This window comes from Pinus tabuliformis, chromosome 2_1 (genome assembly GCF_031772625.1).
Source record: "Pinus tabuliformis cultivar Carrire ecotype Pingquan chromosome 2_1, CPIR1, whole genome shotgun sequence".
NCBI lineage: Eukaryota > Viridiplantae > Streptophyta > Pinopsida > Pinales > Pinaceae > Pinus > Pinus tabuliformis.
Window position 1 is genome coordinate 898,411,517 of NC_142299.1, and position 23,075 is coordinate 898,434,591.

A 23,075-nucleotide genomic window follows, 5' to 3' on the forward strand; every position below is an offset into this window, starting at 1 on the left:
TTAACACCATTTTAAAACTTATGTGAGGAGTTATGGCAATCCTTGAAATTGCATGCATAGGCATTGATTTTAGATACATAATGCCATAATCTTTGTAAAATCTAAATCATGCAACCCCTATTTTTAACTTAGTAAAAAATAACTCGATGGAGTTAGTTCAGTGTCACACCCATCTAGCATAACCTACACAACAAGCTAATAATACATAATAATCTACAAACAATTCAATCTAATCCTACAAAGCAAAGTAACTAGAATTAGCACAAACTGTTAGTACCTTGCCACAACTCTTAACTTTCACATTTCTTTCTGCATCAGAATTTGTCAATAAAGAAATAAATAAAATTATCCCAAAAATGCTTCACATGGCTTCATTGACACCATTACCACTTTAGCTCTTTTATCCCATTTTAACTCACTCAAATCTGTATGAAAACTTCATTTAGCAAGTTGAATAGCTCCTTTAGGCCGACCTATGCTCCTCCCTGCCATGTCTGTATGAAAACCTAGATTATGCATATCTTTCAACCAATTTTAATATAAAAATGAAAATAATGAAAAGTCTTGTAGATGATCTCAAATCCAAATTAATTTAATTATATTATTTAAACAAAATATTAATTTCATCTTAACTAATTTTCTTGAACAACCCCCTATGTAGTAGGACTTAAATCTTACATATTTGTGTCTTAACTACTAATTACGTGGTGAGGATGATCATGTGCCTTTTTAGTCTTGGGCCTGACTTTTACTGGAAGTCCTTGTTTGGGAATATGGATGGGGCCATATTGAATTCTACTCTCAGTGCCCACAATGACCCACCTGCATGAAGTCCAAAAAAAAAGTCTTGTTAGATCACCATTAACGATAAACAAACAATAAATCCACCACCATGGCTCCACCTAACAATGTTTCCTATATGATTCTCTTTACAGTCAAGTATTTTCATGAGTATATATTCATCTGTTTGTAACCTTGTACTTCTAGGAAAATTCCCATTATATTTGTGAAAGGCCTCCCAAATCTAGGAAACTATTTACAAAATCTAATGCCTAAAATATTGTCAACATATTCCTTGCTACTTTGGCCACCTTTATATCCATGACATAGCCAAGTATGTGTGCAGTCAACTAATGGGGACACGTGTAGCAAAAATGTTGAACTTCTATGTATGTTTGTTAGCGGAAGCTCAAATCTAGTCCATATCTTGAAAACTCCAGGTTTGAAATGATCTAGAAATCTGATTTCGTAGCTTTAATATGTTTTTCAATAGATTTAGGGAATCAAATACTAATAGAAATGGTACTTGTACTTGGTTGTGGGGTTGTGCATCAGGATAAGCATGTCTAACTTTGTGAGTTCATTGCTAAGGCATGAATGGACTCCACTGCCAAGGGGTAGAAATGTTTTATGTTTTGGAGGTCTCTGCAACAACAAGGACATAACCTTGATCCATTTGAAGTAAATAATATATTCATAGATATTGAAGAAAAGACAATGAAAATCACAAATTTTCATTAATGTCCATTGCAAACCCTCGACAATTAAAATATTTTTTTTCATATACATATATATATATATATATATATATATATATATATATATATATATATATATATCTTTCTGGATTTATCCATTCACTAACCTCAAATATTGAAGGATCGAATGTATGAGGATTTGGAAAGAATTATGGATTATGATGAATGTTTTTGAAAAGTAGCATGACCTTCGAGCCCTTGGGAATGAGGTAGTTTGCACAATATATGTTATATTGGTATAAAGGCATTTTAAACTTGCAAGTGCAATGTTTTTTTTGGGAAAGGGTCATTTTTATCTTGTTGTAGATTTTAAAACATTTTGGAAATTTCACGGACATGAGTGAAGTCAAACCATTGACTTCGCTCATGTCTATAGAATTTTCTAAATATTCCAAAATCTGCAATCTAATTACACTTAGGTAATTTAGGGAAAAAAATTAATTATAAGAAGTTCAACAACTAATGTGCCAATTTTTTTGGAAAGGGTCATCTTTATCTCAATTCTAGATTTCAAAATATTTTGGAAATTCCACAGACATGAGTGAAGACAAACCATTGACTTCACTAATTATATAAAGTTTCCTATATATTCCAAAATCTGCAATCTAATTACACGCAAGCTTTAGGTAACAAAACAAACTCTAAAATGATAAACAACTTTCTTTACATACAATAACTCTATACTCAACAAATTTTGAGCATAAGTACAATAGCTCTATACTAGGTTAGACTCAAGAGCATAAGCATAAATAGAAGATCATTGTTACATATGTGAAAGGAATACAGACCCTACTGCATAGAATTTAAAGTTGTATGGGAAGGTCAAGTAACCATATTAAACATTGAAACTCAACGATGTGACATGTTATCACATTCACATAATTAAAGGTTAATATAAAAATTATAAGAAAAGTTGTGCAACTTTGGAATACCAACCCAAAAGCATAACACTTAGAAAGTTAGTATTGGATATATAATAGAATGCGGAGTTTTATAACTAGCTTAATTTGAAATATAAAATTTCATGGTAAAGGATAAACTAGATGGTAATGTGCTTAATGCATTTTACATTTTTTATATCACACATTTGATTCAACATTGATTGCTCCATAACAGAACATATGAGTGGGAGTTTAAGATCCCATATAGAAGCAAGAAATCATGTTCTCATACAGAAACAACACCACCAAGTGGTGTTAGGTAAAATGGAATCTTCCTGCATATTCTGATTAGTGTAATTGTTTCTAACACCGAAAACTAATATCTAGAACTATATGCATACCACAGCCCAGATTTTCTTGACTGTAGATGGTCTTTTTCAACCAAGCCAGACTACAGTGGGGCCTCATTTCATTAGTGGGGTCAAAATCCACCACGATTAAGGCACTAATTGGTAGGCATTAAGGTGCATCTACAACAAGAATGTTTATGACAAACTATATCTGAGGGCTTTACAACCAAAACGATTTGGTTAGAATGGTTCGCAAATTGGAGCACTCGATGCCCAACTTCATCTCTCCATTATACATGGATTTCTTGTTTTATGTTGGGATATTCAAAGGTCAATAAATGATAGGAGAATTATAAGAAGCATGTATAAAGATAATATTAAAAATGCAACATTAAATGTAGAAATTTTGAATAATATGACACTTATTCACAGAGATTATCCCGATTATACACTATTGAGGAATACATGCACAATACATAATCTCCTCTATGTTGATCATAAATTTAGCAGCATTAAAAACAATGAAACATCAATCGCATGCACACATTAACACAGTATGTAACCCGGGGAAAGCATATATCTGAAAACCCCACACTATCTGTATATTATAATGATAGAGAACATGTAATAATACATAGTACAATACTCCTCACAAGTACTCAGTACTATCTCCACCTGTTACACACAAACTAGCTCAGATCTGAAGCCTCAAATCTCCTCCACTATTTGCCTGCCTCCACTGCACAATCCTGCAAGAGAATCAATCACTCTGTGAAATTGAATTCCTTTGGTTATACTATGCAAGCCTCATGGGAAATCTCCATCTATGCATGTGCAAATCTCATGCACAACTATAGTCACAACTGATAGCAATCTCAACCTCTAACACCTGTCTCCACTAAACTGTGCATGCACTGAGTTAACTGATGTATTCTTGAGTTAATTTATGAGTTAATAATTAGTGAATTAATTAATAATTAATTCAGACAACTCATCACTAGTGTATTCTTTAGTTAGACTAAAATACAACTAGTTCAACCAAGTCAAACTGAACACAACTCCATCAACTCCACAATCAACTCCACCAAACTCAACCACATGAGTTCTAACTGAAGTCCTGCATGCAATAGCTCAACTAACTCACAAGAAAAGCGTATTTCCTTTTGACAGCTACAGGTGCCACATCTGTAGCTCAAACTGAAGTGCTCCAAGAGGATAAGATAATGTTTATACTCCAAATATTATTATGAGCTTATAATATTCGACTGTTCTATTTTTAGCTTGACAGTCTAAAAATAAAAACCTGCCCATATGTCTAAAATTAGAAATCCATTTATTTTTACCAACATGACCAATCATCCACAAATAGGATCCTGCAACTCATAGACCATGATCCATATGTCTAAAAATAGACATAGTCTAAAAATAGACTTTGCGCCAAAAATAGCCTGCGGGCCCACTTAGTGAAGACGACTTCTTTCCACTAAGCTCCATCATCTTGTTGCATTCTCAACACTCCCTCTCAACAAGATATGGATTATCAACAACCCCTATCCTGCCTCGGTGGTATTCGAATTTGCTCCTCGTGAGCACCTTCGTCAAGATATCAGCATCCTGGTCCTTCGTTGGAATGTATGGAAGTAACATGACTCTCCGCTGCACACAATCTCTGATATGATGGTACCTGATGTCAATGTGCTTGGATCTATCATGAAATACTGGATTAGTCGAGAGTTTAATGCAACTCTGGTTATCACAATAAATCACTGTAGGCTCCAAGTGAGAACCGAACAAGTCGACCAGGATCTTCCTCATCCATATAGCCTTGCATGCAGCCAAACTTGTTTCCATATGCTCGGCCTCTGCTAAACTGAGTGCCACAGATCTCTGCTTCCTGCTGTACCAAGGAACTACTGTCGACCCGATACTGAAAATCCCTCCATATGTGCTCTTTCTGTCCATTGGGCTCCCTGCCCAATCTGCATCCGTGAAGCCACATAGTTTCACCTCATCCTCTTGTCTGTACCATAATCCATATCCCGATGTGCCTTTGCGATAACGCAATACATGCTTGCCTGCCTTTCAGAAGAGCTTGGTTGGCTTAACCATAGCTTGTGAAAGTTGGTTAACAGCATAGCATATATCGAGTCGTGCATTGACCAGATACATAAGCGACCCCACCAACTGTCGATAAACAGTGGCATCCACTACTTCTGCTGAAGTAGCATCCTCCTTCCTCCAACCTCCAGGAAGAAGAGTATCAACAGGCTTGCAGCCATGCATGTTGAACTTCTCCAGTATCTCCCGAGCATACTTACCCTGAGAAACAAATAGTCCATCACTGCACTGCCAAATTTCCAATCCTAGGAAATAATGAAGGAGGCCCAAGTCCTTCATCTCAAACTCCTTAGCAAGATCATCCTTGTATGAAAGTATCAACAGCTCATCACCAGTTAGAATCAAATCATCTACATAAAGTACAATGATAAGCAACTTACCCTCCACCACAATTTTGTATAGGTTAGGATCCGCCTCACTCTTGGAGAATCCAAGTCCGGTGAAATAACTGTCTATCCATGTGTACCAAGCACGTGGTGCTTGTTTCAACCCATACAACGCTCTCTTGAGCCTGCACACATGCGACTCGCTGCTGAAGATCTCAAAACCTTTGGGTTGCTCTATGTACACCTCCTCCTCAATGACTCCATTGAGGAATGCAGTCTTCACATCCATCTGATGAATGTGCCACCCCATCTACGTTGAGAGAGCAAGAATCGTCTACATGGAAGAATACCTTGCAACAGGTGCAAAGGTCTCCTCATAATCGATCCCCTCTATCTGTGAAAAGCCTCCGGACAATCTCCCATGCACTGTTTCTGACAATCGAATCATACTCTTCCACCATGGCATCTACCCATGCGAGATCCTCCACAGCTTCCTCGAAAGAGGATGGCTCAGTCACAACACATTTGCTCACAAGAGCCATGTATCCAGTGTACCGATCAGGGGACTGTCTCTATCTACGTTGAGCTCTAGGTGGTCCTACAACCTTCTCTGCATCTTGAGCCAGCCGCTCAGCTTCTGTCAAGCGCTTTCGCCCTCTGATGGTTGGCACTGCATGAGTGGTCTCTTCCACTCCATGAACTTCGTCCTATGGCTGATCCACGTCCTGAAGCTCATCCTTAGGAACTAATAGCTCCTCATCTGCATGCAAGTGTGGCTCCTTCTCAAGCGAACACTTCATGTCTTTCTCCTCCTGAAATTTTATATCCCGTCGCACAACAGTCTTGCCACTGTTTGGAAAATACACATGATAGTTGTGGGGCGTATCAGTGTACCCCACAAATATCCCAACCTCTACGGTTGGCTCCAGCTTCTTCCTAGCACCCTTTGTTACATGCATGTAAACATTAGTACCAAAAATCCTCAAATGAGAAATATCACGCCTCTTACCAGAATAAGCCTCCTCGGGTGTACTCATGCCAAGTATCCTGTGAGGACAACGGTTATGCACATAAACTGTTGTATTGCATGTTTCTGCTCACAAGTGAAGGGGTAGGCCCTGATCATGCAACATCGCCCGTGCAGCACCTACGATTGTTCTGTTCTTCCGCTCAACAACCCTGTTCTGTCGTGGGTTATGGGGAGCTCTGAGCTCTCTTCGAATCCCTTCTGCGCTGCAAAAGTCCTTGAACTCGCCATAGATGTATTCACCACCATTGTCGCTCCTAAGAGCCTTCACCTTCTTCCCTGACTCCTTCTCGACTAGTGCTTTGAACTCACAGAACTTTGAGTATGTCTCGCTCTTCTTCTGCATGAAGAAGATCTAGCACTTTCAAGAGAAATGAGTCAATCATCAACAAAGATCACATAGTACCTGTGCTTTGTTGTCGAAGCAATTGAGAAAGGTCCACACACGTTTGTGTGAATTCTCTCAAGGATTGTCGTGGCATGACTATCCTTCTCGTGAAAGGTGGCTTTCACAAACTTTCCCAAAGTACACCCCTTGCACTGATCTGACTGCGCAAGAGTGCCTTTAGGAAGCCCAATAGTGATCTGCTGCAGTATCTTCAAGGCTCCATGGTGAAGGTGACCCAATCTCCTGTGCCACAGCTCGCCATCATCCCGGCTCACCAATCCTTCTGCCTTGCATGCCATTGCTGCGCAACCATCTACATGCAACTGATAAAGGTTCCTGACTCAAACCCCTATCTTCTGGGCTTCTCCAATTGTCTTGTTGCGTAGGAAAGCCTTTCCCTTGCTGAAAACAACATCATATCCCTTATCTTCTAACATCGCCATAGAGATAAGATTCTTCTTCAATCTTGGAACATGCATCACTTCTTTCAATATGAAGGGTTTACCAGACTCCCTCTCAAAGGAAATGGTACCAATACCGGTCGCACTGTATCTACCATCATCGCCCATATCGATGTGCACTCCAAGATCTTTCTCCTCTAGATCAGAAAACAAATCTCGATCTCCTGTCATGTGAAAAGACGCACCACTGTCCAAGAACCACACTGATCCCATCACACTTGAAACCAAGCATGCGATCAATGAAAAATCAAGCTCAAACTGCGAGGCTAGAGCCTTTCCCGCTGTAGATCCAGTAGCTTGTTTGTTCTTCTTCTTTTGTGGACAATTAGTGGCATAGTGTCTGTGCTGGTGACAGTGAAAACACTTCACTTTGGACATGTCCTGCTTCTTGCCTTTCGCACCGGAATGAGAAGCTTTCTTGTTCTTCCCCTTCTTTGCTTTGGCAGTCAAAGCGCAATTTTCTTCATCAGGTGCCTTTGATGAAGATCCATCCCTGGTATTCCGCCTGATCTCCTCCTACACAAGATTTGACCAAAGTATCTCCCATCCTGGCAACTTCTCCCGACCATTGATAGAGTCCTGATAGGAATGCCAACTCTTCGGAAGACCAAGGAGAGCCAAGCTCACCAATTCCTCATCATTGACAGTCACCCCCACACTTCCCAGCTCATCCCTGCACTGAGTAAACTTTGTGAGATACTTGGGCATACTGTCTCCCTTCTTGCATTTAATGTTTCTGAGTTTATCTTTGAGTGCCAGCTTCCTCTGATCACTCTTGCTTTGGAATAGATCTGTCAACGCTTTCCACATCAAGTATGGAGAAGCCTTTCCATGTAGGCTGGACACAATGTGATCCTTCACGCCCTCCAACAAAATCCTTCGACACTTTGTTGTCTTCGTTTGCCAAGCATCAACTTGTGCAATGTCAGTAGGCTTTGGGACCTTAGCCTCTATGAACTCCTTCAGCCCATTATCATCTAAGACCGCCTCCATCTTGTCCTTCCATGCAATATAGTTTGAGCTGCCCTTAAGAGCATACTCCAATCACAATCCGTTGAAAGACATTGCAACATTGACACCAAGAAAACACTGCTGCAAATTCGAATTCTTCCAGCTCAAAACTCAACCGCCTCTGATCTAGAATTTGTGAGAACAAATTATTTCGCGTACAGAGATTGACTATATGGGCTTTTACTGGATATCTCACCTTCCAGAGGAAGGATGAATCCAGAGGCTACCTGGCCCGATTACAGACTCTGCCTGAAGAAATAAAATGTAAACACTTTTTGAATAATAGATCTGATTATCAACAACTCCGATACCATGTAGAAATTTTGAATAATATCACTTATTCACAGAGATTATCCCGATTATACACTATTGCGGAATACATGCACAATACATAATCTCCTCTACGTTGATCATCAATTTAGCAGCATTAAAAACAATGAAACATCAATCGCATGCACACAGTAACATAGTATGTAACCCGGGAAAAGCATACAGCTGAAAACCCCACACTATTTGTATATTATAATGATAGAGAACATGTAACATTACATAGTACAATACTCCTCACAAGTACTTAGTATTATCTCCACCTATTACACACAAACTAGCTCAGATCTGAAGCCTCAAATCTCCTCCATTGTTAGCCTGCCTCCACTTTGCAATCCTGCAAGAGAATCAATCACTCTGTGAAATCGAATTCCTTTGGTTATACTACGCAAGCCTCATGGGCAATCTCCATCCATGCATGTGCTAATCTCATGCACAATTGTATTCACACTGTAGTCACAACTGATAGCAATCTCAACCTTTAACACCTATCTCCACTGAACTGTGCATGCACTGAGTTAATTGATGTATTCTTGAGTTAATTTATGAGTTAATAATTAGTGAATTAATTAATAATTAATTCACACAACTCATCACTAGTGTATTCTTTAGTTAGACTAAAATACAACTAGTTCAACCAAGTCAAACTGAACACAACTCCATCAACTCCACAATCAACTCCACCAAACTCAACCACATGAGTTCTAACTGAAGTCCTGCATGCAATAGCTCAACTAATTCACAAGAAAAGCGTATTTCCTTCTAACAGCTGCATGTGCCACATCTGTAGCTCAAACTGAAGTGCTCCAAGAGGATAAGATAATGTTTATAGTCCAAATATTATTATAAGCTAATAATATTCAACTGTTCTATTTAGCCTGGCAGTGTAAAAATAGAAACCTGCCCATATGTCTAAAAATAGAAGTCCATATATTTTTACCAACATGACCAATCATCCACAAATAGCATCCTGCAACTCATAAACCATGATCCATATGTCTAAAAATAGACATAGTCTAAAAATAGACTTTGCGCCAAAAATAGCCTGCGGGCCCACTTAGTGAAGGCGACTTCTTTCCACGAAGCTCCATCATCTTGTTGCATTCTCTACATTAAAAAGGTCAGGAATATTAAAAATGCGACATTAAAAAGACGGATTATGAATGTACAATATGCTACAACATGAAATGCTCGGTAAATTACATACAAATAGAACTACATGAGATTATTGATTAAGGACCTTAAAGGAAAATTATGAATGTACAAAATGCTACAACATGAAATGTGTGGTAAATTATGTGCATATAGTTGTCATGCTTTTTTTGGCCTAACAAATATCTTTAAGTTCCCTATCCTTTACTGAAACAAATCCTATAAACAGTTCTTAATAGCACATGAACACAACAAAGGATTTAACAATACATATTGGGAGTAATATACCCATAGGATCTAGCCACATTTGTTGAAGATTTGGTGTAATTGTTAAAGGAATTGACAAGCTTGGCAACGCTGAAATATGCAAGGTCATGCTCGAAATGACAACCCAACAATATATTATTAGATTTGACATCATAGTGAATGATCACTGGGATGAAGTGGTGATGTATATACTCAATCCCTTGTGTTGCTCCCGAAATGATGTTGTATCTGGGTTCCCAGTCCAGGTGATCCTCTCATATCGTGCAGCAAACAACCCAAGCTTCCATTGGGAATGTAATTATACATGAGAATCTTGGTTGTGTTGTTGTAATAAAAACCAAGAAGTCTCACAATGTTTCTATGCCTGATAGAGCCAAATGTCTTCACTTTTGCACCAAATGAGTCTTTGATTGGTTGTCCTTCTTTCTCTGAATCCTTCACTGCAAAGACATTGCAAAGACATCTTTGTTAGGCATTTCAGCCCTATAAACAACAATTGAACAACCTTTTCCTATGATATTGTTGTCAACCAGATAATAAACAACCTCTTCTAAAGAGAAATTGAGTTTCTGGAATAGTGTCATCTGCCATGGCCACCCATTTCTATATCTTCATGCATTTTCTTATCTTTTATCAACACTTCAAGCATTTTCTTATTTTTTATCAACACACATATCTCCAGAAACAACATCATTCCTATAGCGCTAAACAAAAGGCCTATGATTATCTTAACATTAAAAACTCTTGAATGCCCTTCAAGTGACTCAAACCCCACTTGTTCAAAATCATCATCAGTCCACGAAGTACAAAGACCTGCATTTCCATATAAATTGCTTTTATGCATTTCCATATAAATTGCTTGTAGGCAATTCTCTGAAAAAATTAATGCCTGGAAAATTTCTTATTGTATGAAACATTTAGAGACACTTGATTTTGGTAGTTGGCCAAGAATACTCAAATTCCTAACTAGCATATTGTGAGAAATATCTAAGGTTGCCCATTTTGTGAGTCTAGAAAAATTTATTGGAATGGTCTCCAAGAGACAATTCCAATTGAGATTCATTGCAATATCCAATCCTTCTATGCTTCCAATCTTAGAAAAGAATGGGACTAGTCAATTTGTTGTTGCTTCCAATCTCAAAAAAGAATGCCACTAGTCAAGTTGTTGTTGCTCAAGTCTAGGTACTGAAATTTAGTGCACAACAAAATCTCTCTTTTTATCACTCCAGACATCATTTCCATTCATTGCCAGCTTGTCCAGTGAAATGAGATTTCCCAATATAGAGGGTATGGAACCCACAAACATATTCACTCATAATTCATTGCCAGCTTGTCCAGTGAAATGAGATTTCCCAATATAAAAGGTATGGAACCCACAAACATATTCACTCATAAATCCAATACAGGAAGATTCTTTATAAATCCAATAGATGAATCTCCATGGCAACAAACTTACATGTAATCTCTGGAAAAAAGGTTCCTGTAAACTGATTATCTGCCATTTCAAGGAAGTCTAGATTTTATAGTTTCCCAACCTATTTTGGGATTTCCTCACTAAGCTTATTGTCACCCAGCCGAAGACTAATCAAATCTTTGCAACTGTTTGGAGAAATAGAGCCAGTGAAATCATTTGATAGAACATTAAACTTTGTACCAACCAACCAACCAACCAGATTCCAGTTAGCGAGCATTATTCACTGCAAACACAAACCAAACCGATTCCAGTTAGCGAGCATTATTCACTGCAAACACAAACCAAAATAGTTCGACAACATAAGGAAAATCCTAGACACATACTTCGGTGTTAGATCTTCCTCTAACTTTAATTTAGAAACTAGTTTTATGTATTTTGCACACTATAACCAGGCAAGCACATGCATACATATGACCAGCAGTACATCCAGTGTAGATTCATTGGCGCTCGGAGTTCCCCAAACACTTCAGCGAATCCACTGTCATGCACTGACATAAAAATGCCTTTTATTATTGCAGGCTTCTGGATTTGGCGAAGTGCTTGAAGGAACTCCCAGCGTTGAGAACTAGTGACATGCCAACATGTTATTTTGATCTGCCGTGTTCACTGGCAAGACTGATCGACTTCTTAAATACTATTCAACTGCCCCAGGTCCCCTCACGATATCCCCCCACAAGGAATGTTCATCCCCAGTATTCAAAGATCAGTACAACAAATTTATATTAGAAATCTGAACATCGTATTTTTACATTTCACATTCATGCATGTCTACTGACGCAGGTTAATTATTCCATGACGCAGACTCAGAACAAGGGATAGTACTTTGAGAATCCAGAAGAATTTGATCCGGGACAGTTCGATAAACGACGGGAACCATTCTGTTTCATTCCTTTTGGGCAGGGAAACCGGATGTGCCCAGGAAATGAGTTTGCAAGGATAGAAATGGAAGTGTTTCTGTACCACCTTGTTCTAAGATACGACTGGGAATTGATAGAGCCGGATGAATTGGTTAATATGTATTTTATTCCCAGACTTCTGCATGGGTTGCCTCTGCTCCTCAAACCACCTGCACCATAACCTCTATTCCCTGTGTGATTATCTGAAGCTGTAGCTATTGTAACGAAAATTGCATATACCATTTTATGAAAAAGGTAGATGTAGGCATTTCTTTATTATATGGCGAAACCAATGGAATCACTTGTTCTCTGCCATATATATATAATATGTTGATGTGGTGGAGTAATGTGAAAATGTATATATAATATGTTGATGTGGTGGAGTAATGTGAAAATGTACATGGCAGAGAACAAGTGATTCCTTTGGTTTTGCCATATAATAAAGAAATGCCTATATCTACCTACCTTTTTCATAAAATGGTATATATAATTTTCGTTAAATACACTACAATAGCTACAGCTTCAGATAATCTCATATATATGTGGGGGGTTGGAATTTCAAATTTTACTACCTTGCATTTTTTAAATTATATCCATTTTTCGTAATAATTTGTCAAATATATATTAAATTATATCTATTTTCATAGTAATTTATCAAATAACATATTTTGGAAATATATATGTATGTTAATTTAATTAATTATATAGTTGAGGTTATGAAATTAAAATAATTTAAATTATTATGGCCAATTATATATACTTACAAATGGATATAGAATATGTGATTAAGCAGTTTGCAAATGAAAAAGTTAAGGATTTTTAAGGTTATGAAGCTGAAATTTTCAAGTAGAGAGTTTAACCTCATCCCTCACATAGAAGTTAAGATGGGATTCTTTAAACTCTAAAGACAAAGTCTTATTGTAGTTGTTTTTACTAGTGTGGATAAAAGCATTCCCTCTAATTATAGGACTATTGTGACTACCCCATTAGCCAACGTGTAAGTAATTATTAAGAAAGGATGATTAACTTATGGAGCTTAGAAAGCGATGGAAAAAGAGTTTAAGCCCAAGAGGGTCATTGTAGAGATCATTCAACTATGGACTGCATTGTTACACTTAGGATCATTGTGGAATAATGTTGCAAAAATAAAACCCATCTCTTGTGTTGTTTCATTGAGTTTAGATAAACTTTTGACATTGTAACAATGACAAACCTATGAAATAGGTTGGCAGAGATTAAAGTGTCTCTAGGAGATATCATTCAACTATGGACCACCTTTTTACACTTACACTAGTACACATGAGGGGTGTTTAAAACAATATTTGAGATGAACACACTAGTTGGTTTGAAATGCGTCGACCAAAAAAATTATGTTATGTGATTTCTACGGGAAGACTTTTTGTAATTCATTATGGATCATAGAAGCTTGAATTCAAAAAAAAGAAAAAGAAAAAGAAAACTTGTGTATTATCTTTAAGTGAGTTTCTCAAATCAATGTCTTACAAAATTGTCTCTATAAAGGCAATATATAACATAAGCATTATTGTCTCTTAAGGCACACTTCCATTTTTTCTCTCTAGAGACAATAGTTGAGATTAAAGACAGTGTATTTATAGAGACAATACATCTTTAATCCTAGCTATTGTCTGTCTAAAGACACTATACAAATATATTTAATAATAATACAATATCACTTCTCTCTCTTTAGAGACAATATAAAACAATGAATCTAGAAAAATGTCTCGTTGTTAAAATAAATCAATATAAAAGTATTTAATTTAAAATTAAAATACAGTATCATTCATAATGCCTATTAGGGCATAGTGGAACTGAACCACCAACCTCCTGCTTATAAGGCAAGTGCTCTTCATTGAGTTGGTACCATTTAAAGAATTATGTGAGGAGTTATGGAAATCCTTGAAATTGTATACATAGGCATTTCTTTTGAAAAAAATGCTCGATACATAATGACATAATCTTCATAAAATCTATAATCATGCAACCCCTATTTTTAACTTAATAAAAAATAACTCAATGGAGTTAGTTCAATGTCACACCCCTGTAGCATGACCCACACAATAAGTTAACAATACACAATAATCTACAAACAATTTAATCTAATACTACAAAGCAAAGTAACTAGCATTAACACAAATTGTTAATATCTTGCCGCAACTATTAACTTTCACATTTCTTTCTTATTAGAATTTGTCAATAAACAAATACAAAAAAAGGTCGCAAAAATGCTTCGGATGGCTTCATTGACACCATTACCACTTTAGCTCTTTTATCCCATTTTAACTCACTCAAGTTTGTATGAAAACCTCATTTAGCAAGTTGAATAGCTCTTTTAGCCTGACCTATGCTCCTCCTTGCCATGTCTTTATGAAAACCTCGATTACGCATATATTTCAACCGATTTTAATATAAAAATGAAAACAGTGAAAAGTTTTGTAGATTATCTGACATCCAAATTAATTTAATTAAATGTTTCAGACAAAATATTAATTTTTGCCTTAATTAATTTTCTTGAACAACCCCTTATGTAGTATCACATAAGTCTTACATATTTGTGTCTCCTACTACTACTACAATTGGAACTACTAAGTACGTGGTGAGGATGATCATGTGCCTGGAGATTTTTCAGTCTTGGGCCTGACTTTTGGTGGAAGTCCTTATTTGGGAACAAGGATGGAGCCTTATTGAATTATACTCTTGGTGCCCACAACTTCCCACATGCATGAAGTCAAAAAACAAAGGCTTGATAGATCACCATTAATGATAAACAAACCAGAAATCCACCACCATGGTTGTGCGTGGAAATATTTTCTGATATGCTTCCCCTTACAGTCAAGTATTTTCATGAGTATATATTCATCTATTGATAACCCTGTACTTCTAGGAAAATTTCCATTATATTTCTAAAAGGCCTCCCAAATCTAGGCAAATATTTACAAAATATAATGCCTAAAATATTGTTAACATATTCCTTGCTACTTTATCCACCTTTATATCCATGACATAGCGAGGTATGTGTGCAGTGAACTAATGGGGATGGGTGCAACAAAAATTTGTAAGTTCTATGTATGTCTATAAGACGAAGCTCAATTCTAGTTTGCATCTTAAAAAATTCAGGATTGAAATGATCTTGAAATATGATTTCGTAGCGTTTATGTTTTTCAATAGATTTAGGGAATCGAATACTAGTAGAAATGGTACCTGTGCTTGGTTGTAGAATTGTGGATCAGGATAACCATGTCCGACTTTGCGAGTTCATTCCTGGGGCATGAATGGACTCCACTGCCAAGGGTAAAAAATTCGTTTGAAGTAAATTATATATCTGTAGATCTTGAAAAGAAGATGGTGAAAATCACAAATTCTCATTAATGTCCACGACAAACCTTGGATAGTTAAAATAATTTTTTTTCATTAATTTCCACTATAAACCTTGGAATATATATATATATATATATAGGACCATTGATCCTCCTTAAAATCCAAACATTTTGGAATCATTGCATTCACTAACCTCAAATATGGAAGGATCGAATGTATGAGGATTTTGAAAGAATTATGGATTATGATGATTTTTTTTAAAGTAGCATGACCATCCAACCCTTGGGAATGAGGCAGTCTGCAAAATATATGCTATCCAATACAGGCATTTTAAATAAGAGAATTATAAGAAGCATGAATAAAGAGAATATTAAAAATGCAACATTAAAAAAGAAGATTATGAATGTAAAACATGCTACAACATGAAATTTTCGGTAAATTACATACAAATAGCACAACATGAGATTATTGATTGACGACCTTAAAGGTAAATTATGAATGTACAAGATGCTACAACATGAAATCCTTCATAAATTATGTGTCTATAACTGTCATGCTTTGTTTTGGCCTAACAAATATCCTTAAGTTCCCTATCCTTTACTGAAGCAAATCCTACAAATAGTTATTAATAGCACATAAGCACAACAACGGATTTAACAATACATATTAGGAGAAATATACCCATAGGATCGAGCCACATATGTTGAAGATTTGGTGTAATTGTTAGAGGAATTGATGAGATTGGCAAGGATGAAATATGCAAGGTCATGCTCGAAATGACAACCCAATAATATATTGTTAGCTTTGACATCACAGTGAATGATAGTTGGGATGAAGTGGTGATCTTGATACACAATCCCTTATGTTGCTCCCAAAATGTTGTTTTATCAGTGTTCCTAGTCTAGTGATTATCTCATCTCGTGCAGCAAACCACCCAACCTTCCATTGGGCATGTAATTATACATGAGAATCTTGGTTGTGTTGTTGGAATAAAAGCCAAGAAGTCTCACAATGTTTTTATGCTTGATAGAGCCGGGTGTCTTCAGTTCTACACCAAATGAGGCTATGGTCTCTTGTCCTTCCTTCTTTGAATCCTGAAGCTTCTTCACTGCATAGACATCTCTATTAGGCATTTCATCCCTATAAACAACACTTGAACAACCCTTTCCTATGATATTTCTATCAAACAGAGAATCAACAACATCTTCTAAAGATAAATTGAGTTTCTAGAACAGTGTCATCTTCCATGGCCACCTATTTTTGAATCTTCAAACCCTTGCTGAGGCATTTTCTTAGCTTTTATCAACACACATATTTCTAGAAACAACATAATTCCTATAGCACTAAACAAAAGGCCTATGATTATCTTAACATTAAAAACTCTAGAATTCCCTTCGAGGGATTGAACCCCTATTTGTTCAAAATAATTATCAGTCCACGACGTAGAAAGACCTGCATTTCCATATAAGCTTCTTGCAAACAATTCTCTGAATTTTTTTTTTGTCTGGGGGATAGTCAGAATAATTATTGTATTAAACATTTCGAGACACTTGATTTTGGTAGTTGACCAAGAATACTCAAATTCCTAACCAACATATTGTGAGATATATCCAAGGTTTACTGTTTTGCGATTGTTTGGGAAAATTCTAGACTTATAATTCGATAGACATAAATTATCAACTAGGGGTAGGTAACCTTATGAAATGTTATGCAAAATATATGCAGGCTAATACTTTAAATGTTTTTCTAACCAAAACCACATACACGAAGCTTCAATATCTCTTTTCCTCATCAACACTTAGCAACAAAGGCTATGGATCGGATTTAATCATCCTTCTACAACACCTATAATTGTCGAAGTTGATCAGAAAAAGATAATGGATCAATCAAACATCAATTAAACCAATTCAACAATTCGCAATGTAAATTAAATCTTATTCAAATAACTCTAAACATATTCATCAAATAAGATTCACCATTTAACCATCATACATGTTCTGCTAAAAATTAGAAAAGAGGAACAAAAGTTGTGTAATAATTCAATCAACTCATGAAAATAATTAAAAGAACACAAATTTGCAACTACAGGAGTTGTGAGTAAAGGGGGCCCTCCCTTACTCACAACCCTTTCAACTGCTAAAGAAGTTTACACAACGAGATCAACAGAACATGGATATTTATATTAATCTGAAAAAATATTATAGTAGTACAAAAGTCTAGTATATCAGTCCCCCCCCCCCCCCATGCAAATGAAACATTAAAGTATTTATACATGTGCAGAGGCATAAACTTGCCCAAATTAGGAAAACTAACATAATGCAATTGTTTGCTAATAATAACTAGAAAAGACAATAAAAATAGACATGTTGAGTTTGATACATGACTGAAAGCATGGATCAAATTGATCTCGTTGAGTTTGCTGGAGTTGTTTCCCAGTATGGCCATTTGTGAGAGGTCTGAAGATCTCGCTGGTTTCGGTGGCAGTTTTGAGGCAGCCGATAGGACAACATCCATGTAAATGAATTTCTTGAAAAAACCCATGTTTTTGTTCTCCTCGAGGCTGACTAGAACATACTCAACCATCGCAATCAGGAAATTAGAGCAGTTATAGAAAATCAGCGTATCTACAGGAAATCATGGGTTGTTTGCAGGAAATCACAGAACCACTTTGGAAGATAGTTGGTCTGCATAAGATTCAGTTAACACTCTTGAAATTGTAGATAACTCAATTAGGTAACATTCAACTTCAAAAATACTCAAGAATAAAGTGAAATGATACTTTTTAAAATGATTTGCATACCTTAAAGGTCACGGTACCCTTTTGGTCAAAACACATATAATATGGAAAAAGTAGAGACATGAAGGGTCAAAAATAGTTTAAAAGAGGGGAAGAAAGGCCTTAGAAACATTATCAAAAATGGACAAAATTGGGACTCAAAATCTCCCCCACACCTAGCTCCTTGCATGTCCCCTATGCAAGAAAAATTGTTGCAAAGCTGAAGGAAAAATCATTCTTTGCCCTGTGTTACAGCTACTGTAGCCAGGTGATCCAATTGTGCCCTGCTGGACTCATCTTTCTGAACCTTACTTCGATATTCTTCATTCTTCTTTTGCACGTGCTTGATCTGAACTTGGTTTTTCTTCATGACTCAGAATGCCTTCTCATGCTTCGCTTTCCACTCATTCATTTCTTTTTGCAGGTGTATGTTGTTTTCCTTTATAGCTTTGTTTTCCTTTCGAAGAACCTATTCATACACAATGATCTCGGTGACAGATTCCTCCGTATTCTTTAGGGACTGCTTCTTCTTAGAGGTTTCCTCATCCCCATGTTTCCCTTGAGAGGACTGAGGCAGACTTGGTTCCTCCCGCTCTCTGCAACCTTTGACTGTTTTATCCCCACTTTCCTATAGTTGTGGGTCTTGGAAAGACGTGGCCTCCAACTCTTATTTGTCAACAAACATAGTTGACTCAATCTTTACTTTCTTCCCCTTAGACAAGTCTTGGGGCTTCTTATCCTTCTTCTCAGTTTTAATTTGTTGTACCCCCTCCTCTGTAGTTTCGTTTATCTCCAGCTTCGTTTCCTGGCTTCTCGAAAAACGCCTAATAGGAGAAAAGGTACCCTTTGATGGCTTAGGCTTATTTCCCACAGTTTCCCCTACTACCACCACCTCCTCCTCTTTATTAACCTCCTTTGTCAGCTGACTACGGGTCCAAGGTTTCTTTCTCGGCTTATTCGTTGGTTCTACCTCTTTGGTTTCCGGTAAATCAGGCTCCTTCTCATCATCCAAAAAGTAATTCTCTACTAAAAACTCTTCCCATGTTTTATTTTGTTTCTTCAAAACCTCTATCACGATAATTTTGACAAGACTGTGATGATAGAGGTTCTCCTCTATATGTGATACCCTCTCCTTGGCAGAAGTAGCCATCTTCAACAAAGACATTCTAAGGTAATATGGTAAATTCAAGGGTTTGTCTCAGAAATGGTTAAGGAGACGAATTTGCTCCAGTCCGAGTTTGCATCTCTTTTCTGAGGAAGGGTACACAAATATTCTTGTTGAATCGCTGGCTTTTAAACCAACGTTCTCCTTCCTGGGCTACCAGCCCCTTAGTTGATCTGAACTTTTTATTACCCACCTGCGCCGTGTCGCCATTTAGGTTTAGAGAAAAGGACTTGTTTACTTCTAAATTATGCCCGCTAAAATTTAAGAAAAGTGACAACCATCCTACCTTCTCCAACCTTGACTTACTCTGTGGTAAGCATCAATTAATGCATGACCCTGAGGTTCGAACTTGATGGCGTACCACATTTTCAAGAGTAGCTAGGAGTGAGAGAGAGCAGAGTTCGATCAATTCGTTGATATGCCTCTAAGACCAAGCTAGATAATCGAAAACTTGCCGAAGATTATCTTAACAATGTTATGGATCACAGAAGTCTAAATTCCTTAAGAACAAGAATGTTTTAATTTAGGAAAGGTGTAGGGTAATAAGGAAAATTCAAACGACATGGAATGTGATCATGAATTCCATCATGATCCGTTCTGCAGGATAAATGTTGGGAAGATAACCAATGTACACATCAAAATAATAATCGGGAATGGGAACTCATGTTATGACACAACGGCTCATATCCACCTTATTCCGCGAGGGTGGCCATCACTCGTATTCATGCAAATTTGAAATTTTTGTACCATTACCTTTTTACCTTAAGTATTTTGATGCCAAGCGTACCTACTCGATCTTACCTTACAACGGTCAAGTACCTTGGGTGATGGTTGCACTTGCTTTGGAATAATAAACCACTTTGACCATAATATATGCAAGATCGTGTAATTACATGGCCTCAACCAACAGTGAAGATGACCAGTATTTGACAGATTCTTTAGGATAATGTTATGCTGGAAATTTTCTCTTCAAGAAATAAGTGATTTGCTAGAGGAAATGCAACTGTTGAACTTTTACCTTTGCAGGAAACCATGTTCTCCCCTTTTTTCTCGTACAATTTACTGCACATGAATATGGGTGTTGAAGTCAAATATGAAGTAATCTCGTTGGATTACCAGCCATTAAGGTTAGTTGTTAACCAACGCGAGGTCCATCACCATTAATGAAAGCGAGGAACAAGGTACCTCTGATGCATCCTATCAGGTGTGTATGTATGAGTTGTTGTCGAACTCCGTTGTAGGATCCAACAGTGAAGGAGCCATGATGAATCTCCATTGCCGCTAATGAGATAGATTGTCATTAAGGTATACAAGCTTCAAGGAATCAAAAGTCTCTAATATTGAACCTAGATAATTTGCTGATGTCGATGGGCCAAGATTGTTGGAAGGAGGGCCTTAAGAGATCCCACATCAGTCCAACATGAGCAAACCAAAAATTAACTGAAAGACATAATTTATTTTGAGGATCTCGAAGGATCTACTGTCCTGTGATTTTAACGAGCCCAGGGAAGTTCATGCTTGCCATATTTCAATTTTAGAGAGTCTGAAATACTGAAAGAGAAGACTCCATGGGGGCTCCTTTTCTGTAATTAGTCCATTGGGGGTAGAAAAAGGAATTAAACTATACCCAATAGACATTCCTCTCATGGTTTCCTAAGCACGAGAAGGAACAAAGTAAACTGAGTTTATTATGGCAGAAAATCAAGAAGAGGTTGTGAAAGGAATGACTCCCTTCTCCACCATTTCCAGCTCTTTCTTCTTCACAATCTCATACACAAATTTCTCCTTAGATTGGGGCTTCTGATATAGTTTGAGTTTGTGCCCATTGACCAAGAAGGTAACGTTTCCATGATCAATTTTTTTAAACCAAACAGATCCATTATCAAACAATTTCTCAATTTCATAGGGATCAAGCCACTTACATTTCCCTTTAAAATTATTAAATTTTGAATCAAACAGTGATTCCCAGTATTCCTCTTTGAGCTGCTTTTTATTAATGTATTTGTCATGCCATTTATCCCATTGTTGTTGGATTAGATCAGTATGTTGAAAATCATCTCGCCTAATCTCATCCAACTCATTAAGCTGCAGGATTCTCTGTTGTTGTGCTTCATTAAGGTTTATGCCCAAATCTACTACCATCTAAAAAGCTTTGATCTGAAATTCAATTGGCAATAAAACTTGTTTTCCATACACCAATTCATACAGAGAAAATCCAGTGGTGTTTCTCCATGTGATCTTGTAGGCCCACAATGCCTCGGGAAGTCGACCAGACCAATCCTTCTTATGTAATTGCATTGTCTTAGTCAGGATTGTCTCCAACACCTTATTTGTTGATTCTACGTGCCCATTTTCCTATGGATGGTAAGGGGTGGACTTCCGATGAGTAATATGATATTTCAGTACAATTACCTACACAAGATTTCACACAAACTGAGTACCCTGATCAATAACAATTTCCCTTGGTACCCCAAATCTTACAAATATATATATATATATATATATATATAAGAAATTCTACCATTGCCTTCTTTGTTGCTCTAGGTAGTGCCCTCGCTTCCACCCACTTCGTAACATAATTAGTACAAACTAAAATATACTTCTTACCTTTGGACATAGGATTGATGGGACCTACAAAATCAAGAGCCCACCTCTCGATTGGTTCTATGAGAACTTGTGGTTGCAAAGGAATTTAATCTGCTTGAACAGGTCACCCTATTCTCTGGCAGCTATCACATTTACAAATAGACTCATTTATAGCTTTTAAAAACACTTGGCCAGTAGAAACCTGAGTAGAGGATATTATCTGTGAAGTGTCCTCCACAAGGTTCATCGTGACAAGTTCTCAAGATATAATATATCTCATCCTCTTTGACACACCTGCGTATAATCAAGTCAGGTTTGGTGCAAAATAGGTCTCCTTTTATCCAAGAGTAATCAACACTTTTTCTAATAATTCTCTTTTTCTGACTAGATGAGAAGTAGGGTGGTAACTTTCCTGTAGAAAGATAACTGGTCATGTCTACAAACCAAGGTGTTTTGACAGAAATAGAAAACAAATTCTCATCAGGAAAGATATCATTAACTGGAATATCCTCACCTGCATGGTTGAGCCTAGATAGGAAATCAACTACCTGATTTTCTTTTCCCACACTATAAGAAAAAAGGTCATTGGTGAGGGTCATACCTATGACGGGCCTTTAAGGTTCATCACCAATGTCGCATATGGTGACGGTATTTAAAAGAGCGTTGTTGTAAGTGTATATAGTGATGGTCCTTTAAGGTTTGTCACCAAAACCGTTTTCAATGGCACTTTTGGTGAGGGTCGTTAAAGGCCCATCACTAATTCTCTCTTTAGTGACACTTTTGGTGATGGTCGTTAAAGGCCCATCACTAATTCTCTCTTTGGAGACACTTCTAGTGACAATCTTTTATTAACCCTCACCAATGCTCTTTTTGGTTACTTTAGGTGACAGTCAAAAAATGTTCGTCATCATTGATCATTCCAATGAGTTTTTGATGACACTTCATGCCTATGACGGACCTTTAAGGTTCGTCACCAATGTCGAATATGGTGATGGT

The 23,075-nt window shown here is 37.0% G+C and overlaps 1 protein-coding gene across 1 annotated transcript; it reads right to left on the minus strand.

Annotated features, from left to right (window-relative positions):
* Positions 1-21,194: 21,194 nt before the first annotated feature.
* Positions 21,195-21,635, minus strand: LOC149203553 (uncharacterized). Its single transcript, XM_089401909.1, has one exon. The coding sequence runs from the start codon at positions 21,633-21,635 to the stop codon at positions 21,195-21,197; it is 441 nt and encodes a 146-aa protein (XP_089258035.1).
* Positions 21,636-23,075: the final 1,440 nt, after the last annotated feature.